Source organism: Rhineura floridana, chromosome 6 (genome assembly GCF_030035675.1).
Source record: "Rhineura floridana isolate rRhiFlo1 chromosome 6, rRhiFlo1.hap2, whole genome shotgun sequence".
Taxonomy (NCBI): domain Eukaryota; kingdom Metazoa; phylum Chordata; class Lepidosauria; order Squamata; family Rhineuridae; genus Rhineura; species Rhineura floridana.
Window position 1 is genome coordinate 138,556,957 of NC_084485.1, and position 23,886 is coordinate 138,580,842.

At 43.4% G+C, this 23,886-nt stretch overlaps 1 protein-coding gene across 4 annotated transcripts in view; it reads right to left on the bottom strand.

The window, feature by feature from the left end:
- LHX9 (LIM homeobox 9) overlaps positions 1–23,886 on the bottom strand; it is a 41,111-nt gene that overhangs the window by 5,685 nt on the left and 11,540 nt on the right. For 2 of the 4 annotated variants that reach the window (XM_061633953.1, XM_061633952.1), the window contains exons 4-5: positions 4,935–5,137; positions 1,774–2,198 (exon numbers count right to left, since the gene is read on the bottom strand). In XM_061633953.1, the coding sequence (XP_061489937.1) occupies positions 1,941–2,198; positions 4,935–5,137 (461 nt within the window). In that variant the 3' untranslated portion in view covers positions 1,774–1,940. Of the gene's footprint in view, positions 1–1,773; positions 2,199–4,934; positions 5,138–23,886 lie in introns of those variants that run through there. The other 2 variants (XM_061633955.1, XM_061633954.1) reach the window with 1 other exon arrangement.

The window sequence follows — 23,886 nt, forward strand, 5'->3', positions numbered from 1 at the left end:
ATTTTTTATGCATGGAAAATAAAAAGGAACAAAATTAAAATGTCCTACTTATAACGGGGTAGCTACCATGATACCCTTTAGATGTAGTTGGACACTCCTCTGGCTGCCCCCTACCACAGAAAGAGGATTAGGAGTCTACAACTCAAGTCATTCCCATACAGTGTTTCAGCAGTGAAACACGGGTGTTGATTAAAAATGAGCTGGAGCAAGTTATCCTCAAAAAACTGGATCAGGGCCTGGTCATAGAAGATAGTTGTACTAGGCCAGACTGAGGGCATGTCTGACATCAGGATGTTAAATGCACAGACCGTCCACAATTCATGATACAAATGGTGATATCTGAAGGGTTTAAACACCCACCTACTTGCGATTCAGGCCTACCACCAGGATATTCCCAAATTGGAAGGTGGAGGCAGACAATTCTTTTACCACACATCTGCACCTGATGTTGGGAAAAATCATTCTTCCAAGTAATATGGAAATGATGTCAGGGTGAAAGAGCTCTCTGTGAGGTATTGGTTCTCTAATCAGCTTCTAGTCATTGGTCATCTGTATACACCCCAATTCACATAATATGTGGTTGTGCTCAGAGCTTGGAAAAGTTACTTTTTTGAACTACAACTCCCATCAGCCCCAGTCAGCATGGCCACTGGATTGGGCTTATGGGAGTTGCAGTTCAAAAAAGTAACTTTTCCAAGCTCTGGTTGTGCGGTGGCTACTTTTCCCTCCAGCCTTTGGTGGCTCCCTTTGAATAGCACCATCAGTCATGAAGCCTGCTGCCAAAAGAAGCATCTGCATGCCAGTTTGGCATGTCAGCACACACCATCACCCGGGTACCATTCTGTGAGTGGGAAAGAGTCACAAAAGGGAGCCACCAATGACTAAAGAGGAAGGGGGGAAAGACACAAGCTCAGCCATCCGACACATCACCATAACTTGCAAGCAGGTAGGAGGTCTATGCTCCTGACATCACAGTCTTCATCACAAGAGCTGCCCGACTACACTTCTATAAAGGAATGCAGTCTCAATTGAGAGCAGAGGTGGGGAACCTCACAACCCTCTAGATCAGCCTTTCCCAACCAGTGTGCCTCCAGATGTTGTTGGACCACAACTCCCATCAGCCTCAGCTAGCATTGCCAATGGTCAGGAAGATGGGAGTTGTAGTCCAACAACATCTGGAGGCATACTGGTTGGGAAAGGCTGCTCTAGATGGTGTTGAACTCCAGCGCTCATCAGCCCTAGCCAGCATGGCTATCTGTCAGGGATGATGGGAGCTGCAGCCCAACAACATCTGAAAGGCCGCAGGTTCCCCATCCCTGATTCAGAAGCAGCTTTTAAGGCTGCAAGTCTGTCCCTAATTTACACAGAAGTGCGTTCTACTGATGTCAATAGCAGATTTTTTGGGGTGCTGAATTGATTTACCTTTACTGCCTGTGCAGCAGCATTGCATTTTCTTTCTCAGGCACCAAAATACCTTGGCCAGCCCTGCTCAGTAGGACTTGTTTACATGTGTATGTTCTTTAAGATTAAGGTGCCAATAATTTGAGGATACCAATCCATGACTTTTTCTTTTCTTTTGGAAACACAATTCTTTGACTTCCATGGTAACCATCCTCTCCCCCCCACCAAGAACTGGAAATAAGGAACATACAATTTTAAGAGGCACTTAATAGAATTTCGATCATTTCCCTTTAATTAGGCAGTGTTTTTTTTAAAAAAAATCCAAAGACAATTTATAGACAAGAGTAAGTATTAATGCAAACTCATTTGCCAAGTGGCTGTGGATGCTACAGACCAAGCTGGTTTTCCCAAATATTTTGTGGGTTTGTTTTTTAAAAAAATGAAAAAGTCTTGCAAATAATATTATTATTAATAATAATATAACTATAATAATGGAGAAAGAAGAAAAGAATAATGTTTTTTTGTTTTTAAGTCAAACGTTAGAAAAGGTTTGTTAAGGTAGTTTGTGAGGGGCTCCCGGAATCGTGGCTGTCCAAGTTAGAAGTCACTGATGACACTACAGTGATAGTGGGATTGGTCAGGTCTGTTAAAGTGGTCGCAGTGCCGGGTGGAGTGAGAGCGCCGCTGTCTGCTGAGGGCGGTGCCGGAAGCGACGTGCCATCAGCTTTATCGACACCCCCATTCTCCTGCCGCAAAAGGTTCCTTCTGAATTTGGCTCTTGCGTTTTGGAACCAAACCTGCAAACCAATCCCAATTGATTTCTTTACCAATGTTTGACTTTTTTTGTTGGTTTTATTTCTCCCTATCTCATTTTGTTTGAATGCATTTTAAGAGTTGTTTTTGGTGGGGGTTTTGGGTAAATCATCTATACCAGTGGTTTCCAGACTTTCTACCATGAAAGGACTCTTTTGACGCTAACTTGTCTTTTAAGGAATGCTTGCAGGTCTTGTGTGGAACTCAACACAAGATTATTCTAGGGCAGCATCAGTTCACATAGAGCACTGCTAAGGCCTTTGGGGCGTCATTGTTGCCTTGTCTGAACTGAGAGGGCAGTGCTCAAATTATACAGAGGAGGGAAGGAGGGCCCTTAAATGAAACCTGCAAGCCCCGCCTACCTACTTCCTAGCTAATCTAAAAATGATAGCTCAAATCATGCCTCCACTAGACCTCCTGTATCATTTGGACATTGTAACAATGATGTACCCTCAAACACACCAATACAACACCTTCCTATAGCTGTGCACTCCAGAGAGACATTGATAGTGGTGGGCAAGCAGCCTTTCAGAAAAGCTTGTCTGCCATTAATGATCTTCTCCTTGAGGAACCCCTGACAATCTTCTGAGGAACCCCAGGTTCCCCAGGACACAGCTGGCAAACCACTGATCCATGCCATCCTTTGAATCATTGCCTTTTGATTTTGCTTTGCCCTATTTACATGCTAGGCCTAAATCTATAGCTGCTAATTAATGCATTTCTCCAGGATATTGTGAAACACTTCTAAAAAAACTGATCTGGGAAATTCTGTTCAACCATTCATTCCAAATGAGCATAGCCTTGATGGACAAGATGCTTTAGCTTTTCTTTCATCTTTGCCACAACATCTGGTTTCCCTACCCAAACACAATGCTTAGGGTTGTATCCAGTACATAAGGACTTCTGCTTGCGCAGTGGAGCTTCCCCTCCTTTTCCCCTCCCCCTGTGCTCCCCCAAAATCTGCCTGGAGGATTGGGGGAAAACTCAGATCAGATTTGGAACAGCAGAGGGAGGGGAAGTTTCATTGTGCAAGCAGAAGTCCTTGCACTAACTAGATAACTTTGTTGGATGCAACCATTAAGAGCTGCCAGGGCCGGTGCCAAAGGTTGGCCAGGTTGGGTCCTGGCCAAGGGCCCCTGAAGGCCCCTTATACAGGTGGGAGAATAGAGCTCCCCTGCCACAATCCATGGCAGAGTCCCTGAAGCAGATCACAGGGAGGGAGCTTCCATGCCGTCCACCTTTTCTCTTGCTCCACCTACCTCTCTCTCCTGTCTTCTGCAGCTGTGTGTGCTGTGCATGCAGGGCTGCCATCAACCAAGATGGTGGCACAGGTTTCTTTAAGGGGCTGATGCCCCTACCACCATCTTGGTTGATGGCAGGCACGTGCATGCATGTAGCATACCCCACATGCATGCCATCAACCAAGATGGCAGCAGGGGCATCAGCCCCTTAGAGAAGCCTCCACCGCCATCTTAGTTTATGGTAGCCCTGTGCATGCAGCACACACAGCAGTAGGGGACAGGAGAGAGGTAGGTGCGTTGGTTCTTGCTTTGGTTCGATCTCTGCTTTCCTGTAGCATATACTTGGCTTAATTTCACTATCTTTAATTTTCACTTAAATATCTGTTCATTTTTTGATGGCATCTATGAAGCTGGCATATAAGTTATGAGCAACAATGGGTGATTTAAAGGTGTGCCTAATTTTTTTTTTAATGGGAAAAAGTCACCTTGAGGTGACTTTCACATATTATCGTTGCATGCGGATCATTCCTTTCAGTGGAGTTACCAATAAACATCTGAGTTTTATCACATCCCAGAGAATGATCCAAAGTTGATCAGTTGGGTGCATTCCTAATAAATGCTCAGTTTGTGAACAAATTAAAAATGTATTTTGTGTACGTAATCAGCAGACCTGTGTGATACATCTGTTGCTGGACTACAACACTTCTGGCCTCAGCTGAAGAAGGATCAAATGTTTGATGCACCTCATGTAAAAAAAAAAAAAAAACTTTCCCTACAGAGTGAAAACTAGCATGTCAGGGAGAAGGCCAGGTTAGATTCCTCTGCCTCACATGCTCGCTTTATACATGTTGACAAGGGTTTTGTCTGGAGGAACACTGAGACATTTTATCCTCCACGTGCATTCTCAAATTGTACCATCCAGTAACAGATGTATCACATGGGCTTGCTGATCATGCATAGCAGTCCTCAGTTCTGTTTAATAGAGAGGCCCCTTGAGGTTACTTTTGACTGACAAAAAATGGGGACCTTCAGTAATGAAAAATTGCAATAACCCAAACCGTGTTTCATATAAGCAGGGGGAAACAGAAGGTTGCACTCATCATACTGGGTGCCCAAGGACTGTAACTCATTTTCATTAAATGAAGCCTACTAGTTCCTGTTTTAGTTAAGAAGGATACTACGGGGAGGTCCCACCCTGATCAGAACAGAAGACCTGCTCTTCTGAGGGTTGGATGCTCCTTCAGTGCTGGGAGATGTAGCCCCCCGGAGGGTAGCATCATGTTCACTTGAGCATTCCCTTGGTGCATTTGGATCTGAAAATATAAGTGTTTTGCCCTTAACCCTTTGTGTATCTACTGAGGGACACAACTCTGTTCAGCTAGCACAAGGGAGATGGAAGACCTTGGACATAAGGGATATGCTACTTCAACATGGGAAAGTGGGAGGGAAATGGGAAGATTTGCAATGGAAGGCTCTTACCTGCAGAACTCTCTTAGTTAGGCCTGTCTTCTGGGCAAGCTGCTTGAGGTCCTTGGCATCTGGGTTGTGGTTAATAGCAAAGTAGGACTTCATGGTACGTAGCTGGTGGTGCTTGAAAGAAGTGCGCATGCGCTTGGTCTTCTGAGATGGGGGATAAGGCTGCTGGTCTCTGTCCAGATGGTCGGCCTCATTTTCATTGCAACCTATTTGGAAAAGCCAGAGAGAACACCCAAAGAGTTGGCTGGAGATCCCACATCAAAATCTACATCCTAAGACTCGCCTTTTTCCCTCCATTGTTGTAAAACATGTTTGCCAGGCCCATGTAATACCATGGTATGTTGCATAGTCTGGATGCAATAGTACTATTAGCCTCTGCAAAGAGCCCATCTACACATTATACCAAATGAAGCAGTCAAATCTCAGACTGTCCCACTACATTTCTGAATGCTCCTCCAGGTGGAAAATAATAAAAAGAAGTTGCCTGGATATTATGGTATCAGAGGGAAAGATTTAATATAGACCTCTGATGCTGGGAGGGTTTTTCTACATGGAGAAGCATTGAAAAATGAGAGAGAGAGAGAGAGAGAGAGAGAGAGAGAGAGAGAGAGAGACCCCACCATAATGCTAAGACTGAAGTGACACATTCCAGAATTTTACCATTTCATTCCACATTAGTGATCCTGCATGGTAAGCTAAATAATTTGGGGTGGTTGGTAGAGAGGTGCTATGTAAGCAAAAGTGCAAATGGGGTCACCCTGGCCTTTCCTCTGTTTTAAACCTTGATTACGTTCCCTGCTTCCACATCAGCTAAGGGACCTGGTATTTTGAGAGCAAGCCTGCCAGGTTTCACTCCTTTTGTGTGACTTTTAAAGACAAACCTCTTCTCAGGGAAGGGGGGGTTAAGGAAGAGCTTTGCTGTGTGTTCCCAAGGGATCGTTTACAACCTCACTTATTATTTTAAAGCAAAACACAGAGAGAGAGAGAGAGAGAGAGAGAGAGAGAGAAACTTCACTCCCTGAAATTGACCAACTGTGACAAGAACAATGTTATGAAGAACCCTCATGCGCTGCTGACATCCCGAGAGCCATCATCTCTAGGAGGCGGTGATTTGCCTCAGAGAAGAAGCCGGCACAGCGACCACCACTACCCAGAAGAGACGCCACATCCACGTTTGTACAGGAGTCCATTGCAGAAGGTGCAGTCTTTGAACCTTCCAAGTCTCAGCCTTGGGACTCTCTTCAAGCCACGCCTCTTCTCTCCAGGCCACCCCCCTAACTGACCCTGCTTTGCACACACACACCCGGGAGTGTTTTGGCCTGACTGGTATGTGACCTTGAATTCTGATCATGTTGCTTACCTGGGCAGAGGATAGAGAGGGAAGCGTGAGTTCGGGTAGAAAGAAACTAGCCTACTGTACACAGGGAAAATTCAGCTGCTCCACCCACTTTTGCCTCTGACCCCACCCCACCCACCCCCCACTGGTATGTGGCTCCCAGAAGGTTGCCCAAAAGGCAATGGGGCCCCTTGGGCTGAAAAAAGGTTCCCCATCTCTCTCATACACAAGCATGAACAGCACTTCTGCATAGCAGTTTTTGTGCATCCAGTATTTAGACTGTCACATGTCTGAGGACTGAAAATGTACTGTTTTGTTTTGTTTCATGCACACATGACGATCCACAGCTCCCCAGCATGGGTGCACTCTAAGTAGAAAAAACCCTGCATCTCAGATTATAATGCAGTTACATTCTGGACCTAAACTGAAGTGCTGTCAATAGGAATTCTGCAAAGTGTGAATAAGCTGCTCTTCAGGTCGGTGCAATGTATAAGCCTGGATGCCAAGTGCAGACTGGCTGCCATTTATGACAGCCCATCAGGAGCTGGGCACATCTTTTGCTTTGCTGCCTCTCTGGGATTTAAAAAATAAAACACCCAGTAACAACAACAAAAAAGTAATCTTACTCTTTGCAGATTCCAATTCTGGACCCCTTGCTTACATTCATAATAAACCAGGCAGATCTCCAAATAATGAAGACTTGTTTCATATAGGTCCCAGAAGGGTCCCTGTCTCCCACATCCTATGAGCCAATCAGCATGGAAGGGATGTGTGTTGGCTACTGAAAAGAGTCTAACATGCTTCCTTGTCTTTTCTTACTGATTGGAGCCAATCAGAGTGAAAGGCGAGTCAGTCACTGAGAAGACTCTTCTCAGTAGCTAACACACTCCCTTTTCATGCTGATTAGCTCCTAGGGTCTTCTGTTGTTGTGGGAGAAGGGATTAACAAGGAGCAGAAATCTGTATTCCAACCTGGCCAGTTTATTCTATAATTTTAGAATACTGTGTAATCTTAGAAGGGGGTGTGGCTGTGAGGAGGCATGGCCATGACTATCATGAAGGGACCCTGCACTTCTGAATTTGCCACTACACTACTGCTTACCTGGGAGTAAGTCTCATTCAATCAAATGGAGCTTTCTGCTGAGTAGACATGTATTAGAGTGCAGCCACACTTGGTCAAGCACAGAAGCAATCTTCTGTCCTGGGTCTCCTCCCTGCCACATATGGAGCATAATCTGCAACGTGAGCTCCACATACACCCACAAGTCTCATTCACTCTTGTCCCTCCTTTTTCCAGCAGGGATTGATCTGATGGGTGAAGCCAACATACTTACAGGTATATGCGTATGGGTTGTCTTGCATCTTCTGCTCTAATGCAATGCTTCCCAAACTTTGTTTTCCCCCACAGACCATTTGAAAATTGTTGTGGATCTTGGTGGACCACATAATGATTTTTTTGCCTGTTGTACCAATTGTAATGCACTGTGCTAGATGCTCTATAATTTTCAAGTGCATTTTGTAAACCAGATAGAGGTTTTATTTATAGTTAAGTGGTATATGAAATTTGTTAAATAAATAAATTTACAGACAAGCCCATGGACCACCTGAATGAAGCTTGTGGACCACAGCTTGGGAACTCCGGATCTGATGTGCCCATGCCTGGTGGTCTAGTGACTAGGACTGATCACTTTCAATGCTATTGCTCAGGTTTGATTCCCATCCAGGGAATTCTTTCAGGAATGCCTGTAGCACAGTGGCAAAGCACATGCTTTGCATGCAAAATACTCAAGGATCAGTGCCTGGCATCTGAAGATAGGGCTGGGGGCACTTCCGGATGGGTGCTTATTGTGGTGATTAGTACTCTGGATTCATGAGTGAATGCATAGCAATACTTGAGAAAAGGGCCAGTGTGGAAGCCTCCGTTTTCACCAGTAGTGTAGTGGCAAATCCAGAAGCGCAGGATCCCTTCATGATAATCATGCCATGCCTCCTCATAGCCACATCCCCTCACTCACTTGCTCTCCATCATCATCTCCACACTCCTCAGTCCTTTCTGTGCATGCCTTTTCCCACAATAACAGACGTCCCTGGGAACCCATCAGCATAAAAGAAGAATGTGTTATCTGCTGAGAAGAGTCTTCTCAGTGGCTTGCTCACCTCCTTGCACTCTGATTGGCTTCAATCAGCAGGAAAGGACAAGGAAGCATGTTAGAAGGTTCTTCTCATTAGCTAACACACGCCCCTTTCATGCTGATTGGCTCATAGGATGCTGGAGACAGAGTGACCCTGCTGGGACCCTGCTCCCAAAAACAGTAAGGGATCTGAGACCCCCCCAAGACCCTGGACTACTACACCCCTGGTTTTCACCATTTGTAAAACAGGAAAATAACCCACCATGCAGGATGACTGTGCAAAGTTTTAGAAAGTTAGTTTATGCACAATAGTGCAACCCTATGCATATCTACTCAGACCCCATTGAGTTCAATGGGACTTCACTCCCAGGTAAGTATGCATGAACTGCAGCCTAAAACTGCTACTTAAATTAATGATGAAACCATGGAAATCACTGACTGCCCATTAGCTACAGGGCAAAGTTCAAGTTCTGGTTTTGGTGTACAAAGCCCTATGCAGCTTGGGACCAGGATACCTGAAAGATTGTCTTACCGCTTATATACCTAGTCGATCACTACACTTTGTAGATGAGGGCCTCCTGCAGATGCCGTCTTATCAGGAGGTCCATTCCACACAACATAGGAAGCAGACCTTTAGTGTTGTGGCACCTACCCTTTGGAATTCCCTCCCCTTAAATATGCACCATCTCTGTCATCTCTCTGGCACCTACTGAAGACCTTCCTCTTTCAACAAACCTTTTAAATAGAGACCTTATCCCAGTCTGCATCTATGTTGGAATTATGTTTTTAGATGTTTTGAAAGCTTTTTTTAAAGATGTTTTTTAAAGATGTTTTGTTTCAATATGTTTTTAAAGATGCTTTGTTTTAATGTTTTTAAAGATACATATATGGAATATATGGAATACCAATGGCAAAGAGATAGCATTGTCAACTTTGAATGGCTGATCAACATGTCACTCAACAAACTCATGCTCCAGTCAGCCATTCCATGGTCCTAAATGCATTTCATTCCTCCTAGTCCATCCCTCTGTGATCAAGGACTTCACAACAAAAAATACAATATGTAAAATAATAATTCCTAACACAGGTAGACTGGATCGTGGACATAATCTATGGCGACTAAGAGATGCACCTCTTTACCCTGGTCTTTGATACCTGAGATGTATATCTTTAGAACCCACACCATTTTGTGATTTTAGGTTGGGTTTAATTGCTTTTAATGCTGTATTTTAAAATGGTTGTAACCCATCCTGGGATCTTTGGGTGAAGGGCAGGTAATAAATGTTCATGATAATAACAATAGTAATAATTGATGGTCTCAGAAGAACTGTGTTTGATCCACTTTTAGTTGCACGGTTGAATGTTCACTTGATTCACTGACATCATGTGGCTCCAGAAAAACATGTGAAATAGCATAATGCTTCTTAAACTTGATACTGAGGAGCACTATTTTGGTTTGCTTTTATTTGTGGACCACCTTCTGGCCATCACATGGGAAGGTCCCACAAAGGTTCCCTTGCCCAGCAGCTTCCAGCAACCCACTTGGCTCCTTTCATTAAATAACCCTTCTATTAATGTTTAATTTTTCCACTGGACTGCTGAAGAAGCGAGCAGCTTCAAAAAATTTTATTTTTTATTTTTTTAAAATGGCTTGCCTCTTCATGTAGTGAAAACATCTTAGAAACCTCTGGCTCTTCAGCATTTCCTTTAAAGAGTTTTTATCATGGTCTTAGGGATTCCTTGAATGCACAAGGCACTGAACTAGCACTTGCTGAGTTGCCTTTCACAGTGATGTGGAGAAAATAGCATTTAGAGCCTGCAACTTTTTTTCTTTCTAGAAGGAGAAGGTAAATGCAAATATAAGATGCTTTGCCTCTTTTTAATATATAAACTGTGACATTTTAGTCTCCATGTGGACTGATGTAATGTGCAGAGTATAATGGATGCTTTTCCATCATTTTCTCAGGGGTGGGGGTTGGCTTAAGCTTTGTGAATAAATCCAGCCAACTGTTGGGAAGTAGGCCAAGGTGTCTCTGTGTGCAAATCAGATGATACAGACAGACTCACACATGCTTTAAATGCAGACTAATTAAATTCCTTTAAAACCAATCATTTCAATTAAATTTAATTTGCATTGTTTGCTCTGCGACATAAGCAGGACCATGGAAGTCTCTCTCGCTGTTCCCACACGATTGAATTGCTTCTGTTAAACAGATCCTGAAAAGCGATATAATTTTCCAAGCGTAATAGTTAAAACAAATCCCACCCCAATTCCTAAACGCATTGCATGGTATCAAGTCCTGTCAATCTCTACAAGGATTCTTTCCACATAATAGGATCAGGGTGTTAGAATACCAGTAATTTCTGTAGGTTACTGCCTCATGTTTTTTTTTAAGCTGTGCAAGTACAGCTGCAGTCTCTGCAGCAGCTAAACACCCATGAGGCAACGGTCTGTAATATATCTCTTTTCCCAAAGACCTAACCCCATTTAGAATACACTTTATGGTTCTGTGATGCAGTGGCTGGTTTTGTACAGAATGCAAATCCACTCTAGGTTCTAATCCAATGCCTCTCTGTTCCCCAGATTGTTGCATTACTGACTTTTAGTGCATAACAACAACAACAACAACGGATTTCCATAGACCAATCAATTGAGGTCTGAACTAATGTGATATTTTATTTATTTATTTATTTAATTAAGCTTATATACCGCCCGACTAGCAACAGCTCTCTGGGCGGTGAACATTAAAAATATTATCGTCCCACTTTGCAATTCCTGGAGATAAAACCAGAGCATGTCCCTCCACAGTTTCCCCACGGGATGGGGAATGCATTTTAAAACAGTATTTAAAGTGAGGATCTTTGAGCATGGATTATTTTAAAGATAATAATGTTCAATCTGACGAGCTGTAAGACACCTGGGGGATCTTATGGCTGGATGGCAGTGTAAGAATATTGTCAATTGACAAGTTTTCCTAGCTGGATGAATAGGTCTCTGCCCTGGGTGTCTACTCTGTGTTGTTTTTAAATTTACCTGCAGTTGTTTTCCATATTGGTTTTTAATTGGTTTTTAGCTGTTTTTATTGTTCATCTCCTTGAGACATAGGTATGGAAGGCTAAATGATGATGATTTTGTTGATTCTCATTCTCCAAGCCTGGATTAGGCAGGCCATGGAATAATGGGCTCAAGTGACAAGAAGTCAGATTTTGGTTGAACATCAGGAAAAGCATCCTAACTGTTAGAGCAGTATGACAATAGAACCAGTGACCTAGGGAGGTGGCAGGCTCTCCAACACTGGAGGCATTCAAGAGGCAGCTGGACAGCCACCTGTCAGGGATGCTTTAACTTGGATTCCTGAGCAGGGGGTTGGACTCAATGGCCTTATAGGCCCCTTCCAACTCTACGATTCTATAAGACCCTTTGAAGTTAATGAGACTAAGTTACTCATGTCTATTAACTTCGGTGTGTCTACCCTGAGTTGGACTAACATTGAATAGCTCTCAGTTTCTCCACGTGTCCATGGCAGCTTGAGAATTTTCTTTTTTTAAAGTCCTCATGCACTATTTGAGTGTGAATTTCTCCTAATATACACGTTTTTGCATGTAACTTTAATATACTTATTTTTGCAGAGCCAAATCCCTAAACTAATGTATTTTTGTATGTCATTTTCATAAAATATATGCTTTCTTATACACACTTTATCTTAGTATATGCATTTTGTGTGTGCATTGCAAAAACTGGAGAAGTGCACATTTTGAAGGATGGCTGTGCTTCACTTCATGTACTGTTTCAGAAAATGGAGCTTTGGCAGGTTCACTATTCAATGCGAATCAATTTTGTCCCCATCCTTAATAAGGGGGGATGGAATTATGTATCCCAGGAAAGGACATGGCTTGCTGGCTGGCACCCTGCCCAGGAACACACCACATTGCATTTTATTTCAGGCCCCACTTTTAAATGCATGTGTGTCAGCTCTGCCTCCTTTTGCCTTGAAACTGTAGCAGGACTCCCTGCCAAGGCAAAGGGAGCAAAGATTTGTCAGTTTCACTGCTTAAAGTAAGATACAGACAATGTCCAGGAGCCTCACTTCAGTGCTAGTGTGCACAACATGGCAAAGGTTTTTTTTTTTCCCTCTCCAAAGCAACAGCAAGAATGGTATCAGAATTCTTAAGGGGTAGGCAGAGGGAAATTTTTTGGCAGCACTGCCTGGCAGAAACTCTAATTAAGGAACGAGTGGGTTATATGTCGTCTCTCAGCTCTACTCAGAGTTAGACCCACTGAAATTAATTGACATGTCTAAGGGCCAGTCACTTCTTTGGGTCTCCTCTGAGTAGAACTTAGTTGCTACACAACCCAATGACTTGCTCCTCTCCAGAGAAGCAGCAACAGAACTACAATGGCAAAAAGCCTCCAGTCTTGATACGTAAAGGGAGCGGCCAGCAGGATTGCCACTAGCAGCAGCAGCAGCAATGTGGCAAGTACTCTCGTTCAAAGAGGCAGCCACATTTTCCCCAGCTTTCTTTTAAAAGAAGGTGGGGGCACCAAGTTGCATGTTCTGCAACCAGGCTAGTGCTTCTACAGCTGGGGATGGGGGACCTTGGCCTTACAGAAGTTGTTAGACTCCAACTCTCACAATCCTGACCATTAGCCATTATAGCTGGGGATGATGGGTGTTGAAGAGCCCATCCCTATTTTATAGCAATTAGTCACACACACGTTGTGTTGTTTAGAAGCATCCCACACTGACCACCAAGGCTACCTAGTGAGGTTATAGGTGAACAATGTTTATCCCCAGGTCTCCAGCAACCAATGACTACAATTTAGTCACTAGACCAACGAGGCTGGGCTGATGGGAGTTGTAGTCCACAATGCCTAGAGGGCACCAGGTTGGGGTAGGCTGAACTTCACCATGTCAGTCGCCCTCCAAAATTAAGAACTAGGCACAGTCCCCCAGTGGTGTCCATATATTCCCCTTTAATAATTAAAGTCCAGAAGATAAGAGTGCTTGGGAAGGGAATCATGGTTCAAAATCAAAGCAAGAGACTTTCATATGCCTTTTAGTCCCCTCATGCAGCAGGCGAGAAAGCAGGCATAGCTTCTCCAGCCCATCGCCTCCCCAGCTCTGACATCCATCTCCTCCTCCTGCTCACTTCATAGCGCACTTGGAGGTGTGAGAATGGGGTAGACGACAAGGCTGGGGAGGAAATGGGCAAGAGAAGCTGGGGCTGGCCACACAGACGGACCAAAAGATGTATAGGAAGCAGGGGCGTAGTTATCCAGGGTCTTGGGGGGGTGTCTTAGACTCCTTACTTTTTTGGTGCAAGGTCTCAGCAGGGTCCCCATGTCTACAGCATCCTATGAGCCAATCAGCATGAAAGGGGAGTGTGTTAGTCACTGAGAAGAGTCTTCTAACATGCTTCGTTGTCCTTTCCTGATGATTGGAGCCAATCAGAGTGAAAGCAGATGAGTCAGCCACTGAGATGATTCTTCTTAGCAGCTAACACACTCCCCTTTCATGCTGATTGGCTCCTAGGGATATCTGTTGTTGTGGGACATTTAAAAAGGATCTCATTCTTAAGCCAGCAGCAAAAGTGGGGGGCATGGCTGTGACTAACATGAAGGGACCCTGCACTTCTGAATTTGCCACTATATTACTTATAGGACCATAGGAACCTGCCTTTTACTGAGTCAGACCCTTGGCCCATCTAGCTCAATATTCTCTGCACTGACTGGCAGTGGGTCCCCAGGATTTCAGACAGGTGGCTTTCCCAGTTTTATGTGGAGATGCCAGAGATCTGTTATGCATGCAAAGCAGACTTTCTACCATTGAGCTATGAATGTTCTCTGGCTTTGAATCTGGCACCTCACGTTCAAGTGCCAGTCCATCAATATTCAAGTGCAGGCTTCCCAGGCAGAACACAGCCCACTAACCATGTGTGGCAGTCCACCAAAGCCTTCGCCTGCTCTTTTTTTCCTGCTGCCTGGGACTGCAAGGACAGAGGAGATGTGAAGCCACACATGACACTGCTGGTGGGCTGCATTCAAGTGAGAGGGGCACACATTGTGCTGGCCTCCCCTAGAGTATGGGAAAACAAGCCACCATTTCTCAGCTTCCCTTCCCTGGGTCCAAAACATTTCATGGTTCCACTCACAGAATTGCCATGCTAAAGTCCTAGGAATGGATGAGATGCACTATAGCAGGACTGAGAGGGTGATGGTGGCCCTCTGGATATCATTGGACTCCAATTCCCATCAGGCCCAGCCAGGATGGCCAATGGGCAGGGATGATGGGACCTAGAGTCCAACAACATCTGGAGGGTCACAGGTTCCCCAACCCTATAGTGTAGCATTAATAACAAACAGCCTGCTGATTGTAAATACAAATTCATTGGGACCCCCACAGGGCTTTTATTTTTTTAAAAAAAATAGGGAACCGCTTTAATTATTCTATGAAAACAGGAAGAGGAAATATCATTTCTGTGGTTTCCTAAAAGTAAACAGAGGCCATCAGTCAAATGCTGGCAATGAGTTAACCATCAAGAGATGGTGCCCCCCTACCAACTCCAGCATTGTTCCTTACCTGGATGGGGTTGGACGGCAGTGAGGTTGGGGGCTGTGTGGGTGCACGAGTGTGAGTGCTGGACTGGGGTACTCCCGCTGCTGCACCCACATGGCTCCCACCTCACCACTCCCCTGCCCTGTCTAGGTAACCAACAACAATGCTGGTTTTGAGAGAGGGTCTCTGCCACACCACATGTGCCACTACCAATTGCCTTATTTTGGTACTTGGCATCAGGAACAGAAAGGCAGGAAGCTGCTTTATGCCAGCTCAGACATCTGTTGTACATCTAGACCAGTAAGGTCTACTCTGCCTGACAATGATTCCTCAGCCCTGGACAATATCTTGTCATGCATAGGCTCCAAGAAAACACTACAGATAATATGCATAACATAATGTGGTAGAGCCTTTACATGTATGCTTAGTGTTCACACACACACACTATATCACAGAAAAAGTTAACATTGACATCACAAGTGTACAATAGTGGAAGACCACATTCCATTGCAGAGTTAAGTTCACTTGAACTCATTGTGCTCAGAGTCTGGCCAAGAAGGCAGAGTGACTTTCTCCATGCCCTGAAAATCTCCACCATGCAATTAGAGCCAGCTGACATCCTCCCACAAAAATGATCTGCCCTGCTCTTGTGCCATTAACAGCCATTCCGAGTTGCAAAAATTATTCATGGAAACCTTTTGTGGCATGGAGAAAAACATTATCATTTGCTATGATATCAAATGAATTGATATGATATCATTTGCTGATCAGAACGTAAGGGGCAGGCTCAAAGGTTGGTGACCCTTCCTCACCATGGAGACTCTCCCCACTATGGGATGTCAGCTTTCCCCTGCATAACAACTTTGGCGCTGCAGGGAGCAATCTAAACCACCTCCATTTGATCCCCCCCCCCATTCATCTCAACCCTTCCTTGAAAGCAGCCTTTCCCAGCTTTGGGTCCCCAGATGTTTCTGGACCACAATTCCCATCATTCCTGACCATTGGGCATGTCAGCTCCGGCTGATGGGAATTGTAGTCCAACAACATCTGGGGACCCAAAAATTGGAAAAGGCTGCACACACGGGGAATATAACCTGCAACTGCAATCCTTAACAGACAGACTAACTTCTGAGCAAAGACGCTTTAGATCAGACTGCATGAGACTATATGGTCCTGCCTTCTCATTTGCGCATACACACACACACTTTCCATCATAATTATATTTTGCTCACTGAATAAATGTGTTGCATTCTGTTTAATAAAAAGGTCTGGATGATGTCCATAGCTTCCTAAACAGCAGTATGAGTTTCTGAAATTCAGAACTCATGATGAGTAAAATCTAATGCCAGCAATTTCCTTTCAATTTTCCCTGCCCATATTCATCCATTGAAACCACTTGATGTCCATTTGAATACAAGTCACTTGGACTGCAGCTGTAAGAAAATCTATTCAAGAGTCTGTGCACATTTAGTTATGTCCAGGTAGATATGCCTGCAATTGAGCTCCATGATGTAGTTAAGATTAGAAAAAATACTACAGATGTGTAGATAATGGATAAGAATATCAGACCCCAAGGATTGTCTTGCTGGACCAGACCAAAAGTCCACCTGATCTTCTGTCACCAACAGTAGCCAGCCAAATACCAGTTAGTTTCTGCCATTTATGGGTCCTTAAGCACGAAGTCTCATCCCTATAGAGTAATGAATCTTCCCTTCATTAGAAGACATGATTCATTTAAAAAGTCCCATTTTAAAAATATCAGAACTAAAACAGAAAGTGGAGGAAAGCCTAATTTAAAAGTCATCTACCATATTTGCCACCTGATCATATATGCACTTCCTTAATCCTACTAGCATGACCTGCAACAAAACGTTGCTGTGTGGAATGCTCCTGTCCAGGATTCCAGCCAATCTTTCTTTCAGGACATTCAATCCCATTCCCCACGCACACAGTGAGCCAGCATTCCATGGCTACTGAGCATTATCAGTTTGCCTTGGACTCTGTAGGTCTCCACACACACACACTCACTCAGGGTTTTTTTTCTAAACTTTTGTTGTACTTTTACAAGCCTTGGGTTTTCCCCAAGCCTACTGATCCCTCCCCTTCTTGTGTCTAGATGCTGCTGTTCTTGGCTACGTCATAATTCATGCTCAGAGAATGAGTTCATCATACATTTAAAGCACATCTCTCCCTCCAAAAAAGAATTCTGGGAACTATAGTTTGTTAAGGGTGCTGGGAATTACAGCTCTGTGAGGGGTAAACTACCATTTCCAGGATTCTTGGGAGTGCAGAACGTGCTTTAAACATCTGGTGTGTATCCAGCCACTCCTAATATAGTATATAAGACTGAGTTTAGTGAAAGTGACTTCCCAACTCCCTCAGATCAGAAAAAGAGGTGGGGTGGGGTGGAACATGCCCTGTTATTCCCTCTTTTTCTAATGTGAGATTCACTGGAGAACATGATAGGGTCCTTTGTGGTGACCAGGTGAAATTGAGTACAGGCCTCCTGGACTTTTTATAATTGCGTGGAAGATGCGATTTCTTGCACAACAAGCTACACCTACTGAAATTCCCTCTTCAGCACAACTATTCAGGAATCCTGGCCTATCTTTCATCTTGCTACCTAACTTAAAGTCTTTCCCACCCACTGCCTAGGGAAAAATTAAGCAAGTGAACTACCTGCTTGCCCAATTCCTTCTACCAGGTTAAACATTTGTACATAGAAGCTCATAAATGATCGGCATTCCTGCTGTCGGTTTTAGTCTTTGGCTGGCGCGTTAATTGGTTTATCTTACACCATATGGGGAGGAGAGTTTTCAAAGTAGGGTGACCAGTGGGAGCCCTGTTTGCTTTTTCATCTGATCACCTTACTTAAAAAAAAAAATTCATGAAAAAAGAGAGCAACTGCACAATCCTAGCCATGCCTACTTGAAGTTAAATCCTGTTGAATTCAGTGGAGCTTACCCGCAGGTAATGTTAGGAATGCAGCCTAATATGTTTACAAACAAGGTAAATAAATGATCACTGGCTGCAGCTATGCAAGCAATATGTTGGATGTGAGCTCTGCTGAGCACAAAGGAATTTACTCCCAAGTGAACATGCATGCACAGGATTGTAGCCTTAATAATGTTTTTACACATGAATGGTGCTTCTATTCAAGGAAGCACCTTTGAGCTTCTCTCATGCTTTTTATTTATTATACATACACACACAGAGTTCATTTGGAATCAATAGATGGAAAGGACCATTTTTATATCCAAATGGATATTCTAGCTACTATAGGTTAGTTTTTTGTACAAATTATAAATATGAGGAAAGTCATTTTGAGCATTATATAGGATTGATGGCTTTTGAACTGGGCCTTCCAGCCCTCAGGTGCCCCTTTATAACAGAAGCTTGATCCGCAGCAATTAGCAGGTAATAATATTTTTCTTCATGCCTTGAAAAGCTTCAGATGAAGGTACAGTTTAAAAGGCACAGGAAGGGGCCAGGGCAGTTTGCAATCCCAATACCATGGGTGAAAATGCTCTTAGAACCCAAACCATTTATCTTGGTGATGATGTATAAAAGCTGCACTCTGGTTCACAAACCCTTGACCAGAGAGATCTCTTATTCACAAAGCAACCATAAGATAAATCACAAAATCTAGATGGGGAACTAAGAAAACGTGGTCAGAATGTTGTCAGGAATGATATGCACCCTTCCCAAGATGGCAGGGAAGTGCTCCATCACAAATAGGCCGGTGCCTTGTGTTAGCTTATCTTTCTCCCTCCAATCCTTAACTCACACTTCTCTTTAAAAAGAAATAATTAAATTTTTCACATCCTAGAAAGAGAAGTAGCACAGCCGCCACACTGTCCTCCTCATGCTGAAAAATAGATCAAATGAACTAGCCAACCAGAGTTCTCGATCTGATCTGGAGAGGAGCATTATAAATGTGCATTTTAAAACTCTGTCTGAATCAAGCCATGTTTACTGGGAAAGGAAAAGTAGGAATTTAACTCATTAAGGGAAAGGAAGCTTCCTCTGAATTTTAGGGAACCCATCTTGCCTTGCCACTACAATGGAGGGGGGGCATATCTGGCAAAAAAAAGTCCTTCTAGACAACCCTGGAAAAGCACATGAACTCCTCAGAGTGTAAACAAACAGCAGCCTCAAATCCAGTTTATTTCTAAATTTTGATCTGAATACAAGGAAGCTTGGCAAAGGAGAGAAAGTTGTCCTATTAAAATATGTCATCTTTACTTTACTGTCTCTCACATTTAAGGCCAAACACAGCAGCAGCAGCAGACAGTTCTTCCCATCCCCGCTGCCAAAAAAGGGTTTTTAAAAGAAATCTTCTGCTTCCTCTCCCTGAGAAAGGCTTCTCCTTCAAAAGCCACCAGAGGTCACTGCTACATTTGTTTGACAATCCCAACAGTCGGGAGTTAGAATTTTGGAGGAGACAGCAGATTTTTATTGGTGGAAAATGTTACAGCTCCTGTTTCAGCTACAACACCAAAAAGGGACTTGGGGGGGAGTAGAGATCAACTGCCACATACATTTTGTCCAGCAAGGCCTTTATTTTTTTAAAAAAAATCCAGTCCACCTCACATTGGCTCTACTTTCTGTTCTGTTGGACTGCGTTGGATAGACTACCCTCAGTTAAACCCCTTAATTCATCACAAAGAGAAACATCTGTCTTGGAAAAAGAAGATTTAGGCCACTTTTGCTAACTGAAAAGAGTTTTGTGTGTTGGGAGTGGGGCAAGAGCAACTCCTGTTTGTTCTTTTGTTTATGCTCCAGAAGGGAGATAGAGTTAGGGTCCTCCAGATGGCTAGGCTTGATTACCTTTACCTGTGCTGCTCTGACTGACTTCCTTCCATTGCTAGACTGATATGTCTTAGGGAACTGATCTGCCCCTCCTCCTTCTGCCCTGCCCTCTCTTCTCTTCTTCAACTTTGAATATTAGGCAGGCGCCATCTCTGCTATCTTTTCGGCGCCTTTTGAAGACTTTCCTCTTTCAACAAGCCTTTTAAGTTGAGACCTATCCCAGTCTGCATCTGTGTCAGAATTGTTTAATATGTTTTTAATAATGTTTTTAATAATGTTTTTAACCCTTTTTTAAAGTTGTTTTTTTAAAAATGTTTTTAATTCTGTTTTGTTTTAATGTATTTTAAGATCTGTTTTTATGATGTTTTAAAGTGTTTTAGTGCTTTGTTTGCTGCCCTGGGCTCCTGCTGGGAGGAAGGGCAGCATACAAATTAAATAAATAAATAATAAACTGTCAAAGAGAGAGAAAACACCTTTGTCTCTGCTTTCTCTCTCCTGAGCCATGAGGGCAACTCCCAAGCCTCCTAGTTAGTTAGTTAGCTAGAACTAGGTATGTCTTTCCTATCTACTATGTGTTTCTATAAATAAAGTAGCTTTTCTTATTTTACTCTTAAGTCTCAGTGATCTAGATGCAGGGTAAAAGCCTGCTACTCAGGTAAATGCACACACTGGCACGTGCACATTTCAGACTGCTGTCATTCTCTGCTAATATATAATACAAATTTACAGGACAACATTGTGCCCTAGGTCTGAATCAAGGACTTCATATTTCTGCACCTTTGCAACCCAGCCCTGCACAAATTTTACTCTGAAGGAAACCAAGTTTAAGGGAGCTGATCCACAAGCATCCAAAGGATTGTGGCCTTAAAAGCACATCAGTGATTCAAAATCTTGACAGTAATTGCCATGTGGCCTTTGCACCTGGAGTATAAATTGACCCAAAATGCAAAGGAGAGTTGGCTGGGGGATGGGGAATGGATCTTAAAAGCAGCATGAGGATATCTCATTTGAGCCATGTGAAGGAACACGCTCCTCAGCCCTAAGCACCAAAGGGGCACATTCACAAGTGATTAAAAGGCTGCACATTGACTGGGGTTGAAGCCCCATCAAACTTCTTTCAAAGTGAACATACAGCTTGAGATGGGCAATCCCTTGCTCATTTAATTGGGAAGAAGATCCACTGAACTCAGTGGGATTTTCATCTCAGTAAATCAGTCAGGGTTTGGGCAACAAGAATGCCTTTTGGCTTACAGTGTGCCACTTGTCAGCATTCTAATGCTGGAGGAAAGAAGAGCAGGAAGCCATCTGAAAAATCAAATGTACACCCCAGCCAAGGTAAGTGATGTTGCTTGAAAACTGCAAACACAGCACATGCAATAGATAAATAAATGAGCCTTATGTTTTGGAAACAGTCTGAGGTTACAAAGCACATTAACTTGGAAGTTCTTTCCTGCTTGACAGGTGAGTTTTGCCATGAAAAGGAGATCTTCACATTAGGAGGAAGCACTTTCAAACCAGCATTGCCCTTCACCACAATACAGAGGAAAATGATGATCTTAAGGAGAACCAGAGTATATGTCCTCTCAGTCTTGTAATTAGCTTTTCAGTAGAAGTATGTACATTTCCCTAGAAGCATGTCCCATTTTATTCCACGGGACTTAGGCTGCAATCCTATACAGATTTACCTGGGAGCAAGGTCCATTGGTCTCAATGGAGTTTACTTCTGAGTAGGCATGTAAAGGATTTATTTTATTTCAAATATTTCTGTCCTGCCCTTCTACCCTACAACAGGGCACTCAGGGAGGCTCACAATAAAATCATGCCCAATACAATCACAAAAACATTAAAACAAATAAAAATACAAAAAATACAATTAAGAAATAGAGGGGAGTGATATTAAAAAGGACTAAAGAGGTAAAAACTAAAAAAGGGAGGGATAAAATCAGTTTCAGGCTCTACCTTCATTCCCTCTCAAAGGCTGTCCGGAACAAGATGGTTTTCAGAAGTCTCTGGAAAACCATCAGGGAGCAGGCTTCTTGGGGTAGGGTATGTACCTGCCAGTCTGACATCTTTCATTCCAGGCATGCAGAGGAGACCTGCAGAGGCAGCCCATCTTAAATCATGGGCAAGTTCATATGAGCATAAGCGGTCCCTCAGGTACATAGGTCCAAGGCTGTTTAGAGCTTTAAAGGTCAGAACCAGCACTTTGAATTGGGCCCGGAAACAAATTGGGAACCAGTGGAGTCAATAAAGCACAGCAGTGATATGATCCCTGTGCGGCAATTCCGTTAATTTTCTGGCTACTGCATTTTGAATCAAGGGCAATTTCCAAATCATTTTCAAAGGCAGCCCCACATAGAGTGTGTTTCAGTAATCAAGCTTCAATGTCACCAATGCATGTGTCACTGTGGCTAGGTCAATTGCAGCATTAAACCCAAAAAAGCATGCATCCATCCCAAGCCTGCAGTCTTACCAGGAAGGTTGCATCACTAGAGAGTAAAGATCAGTCTGTGTGTATATTTGGGATGGGTAAAAAAAAACTAAAGTCACCCCTTAGAGACAACAGATGGGTTCCCCACACACACAGTCCACTAACTGCATCTTGGAACCTCATTATTCCCCTTTTTGAATGCACTTCAGAATCTTGTTAATGGGGAACAGAAAGCAGAAGACACCCATTTCCAAACACAATTCCCATGTTGGCCAATACTGGTTTTATCTTTGCATAATGGGTGTGGGGAAAATGAGAAATGCTTTATATAGTGGCATCCTGCACTTGAAAGCCCTTGAAAAGTTGTCACGCAGAGGAGGGCCAGGATCTCTTCTGGGTCATCCCGGAGTGCAAGATATAGAATAATGGGCTCATGTTACAGTAAGCCAAATTTCAGCTGAACATCAGGAAAAACTTCCTAACTGTATGACAGTGGAACCAATGACCTAGGGAGGTGGTGAGTTCTCCATCACTGGAGGCATTCAAGAGGCAGCTGGACAGGGGATGCTTTAAGCTTTATTCCTGCATTAGCAGGGGGTTGGACTTGATGGCCTTATAGGCCCCTTCCAGCTCTACTATTCTATGATTCTCCAAGGTTGGTGCCCATTCACCTAGGAGTAAGCCCCATTGAACTCAAGGGCACTTACTTCTGAGTAGACCTCTATGGGATTATGCTGCTAACTGGCTTTCCTGACTTGAGCTTTCATAGGCAGCATCTTTCCTTCCACTAAACATAGCTGTTTCTCTGCAGTCCCAGGCCTAGTGAAGACAATAGCAAGACTTACCGAGAAGGGTTACAGCCTTTAATCTCCAGAGGCTACTCTTGTGCTTGGAAGAGTTCCTTCCTAGTAACCCTGACCAGGTACAGAGGAGAAGATTTATATGTATACCCTGGTGTGCCACCTGGCTGAGATTCAGCTGTCGTTTCTGTACAACTATAAAGTTTGCCTATTTCTACACCTGCCAATAACAGATACTCTATTATTATTTTGCACACAGTCCAGCCAACCTTAAGGACCTATTAATATATTTGGGCAAAGAGGTAAGGTGCTTCATTCTCCTGTTGAAAACCATGGGATCTCAGGACTGCAACCCAGCGTGCACTTCCTTGACAGAAAGTCACAATGAACATAAATAGTACGTACTTCTATATATGTAAGCATGTACAGTAGTTGATGAAGGTTTAATTCTCCAAAATTAACTCAGCAACATTCCAGGCAACTCCCATCCCCCCCCCCACACACACTCCTTTGGAGACATTGATCTGCACCACAATAAATGGGTGTTATTGCAAAGACACAGGATGTCTAATTGAGGGACAATCTACCCAATAGTTTGGGCTTTTGCCTGTTGTTTTCCCAACAAAATTACAGGAAGCATCAAAAGATGAACAATGCCAGCTCGATTACTTCTCTCTTCCCCCCCCCAATCCAATTTCTTTTCTTTAACAAATTAAAATTCTCCTACACCCCCCTCCGAAAGAAACGAATAGAAGCTGATTTTCAATTGGGGAAAAGTTAGAAACTCCTTAAATTAGCCCAATCCACTTTTTTTCGCCTTTTCAAGCAGTCTTCTCTCTCCTAACTTTTTCCCCAAAACTAATTTAATTTTCCAAAAAACACTAAACT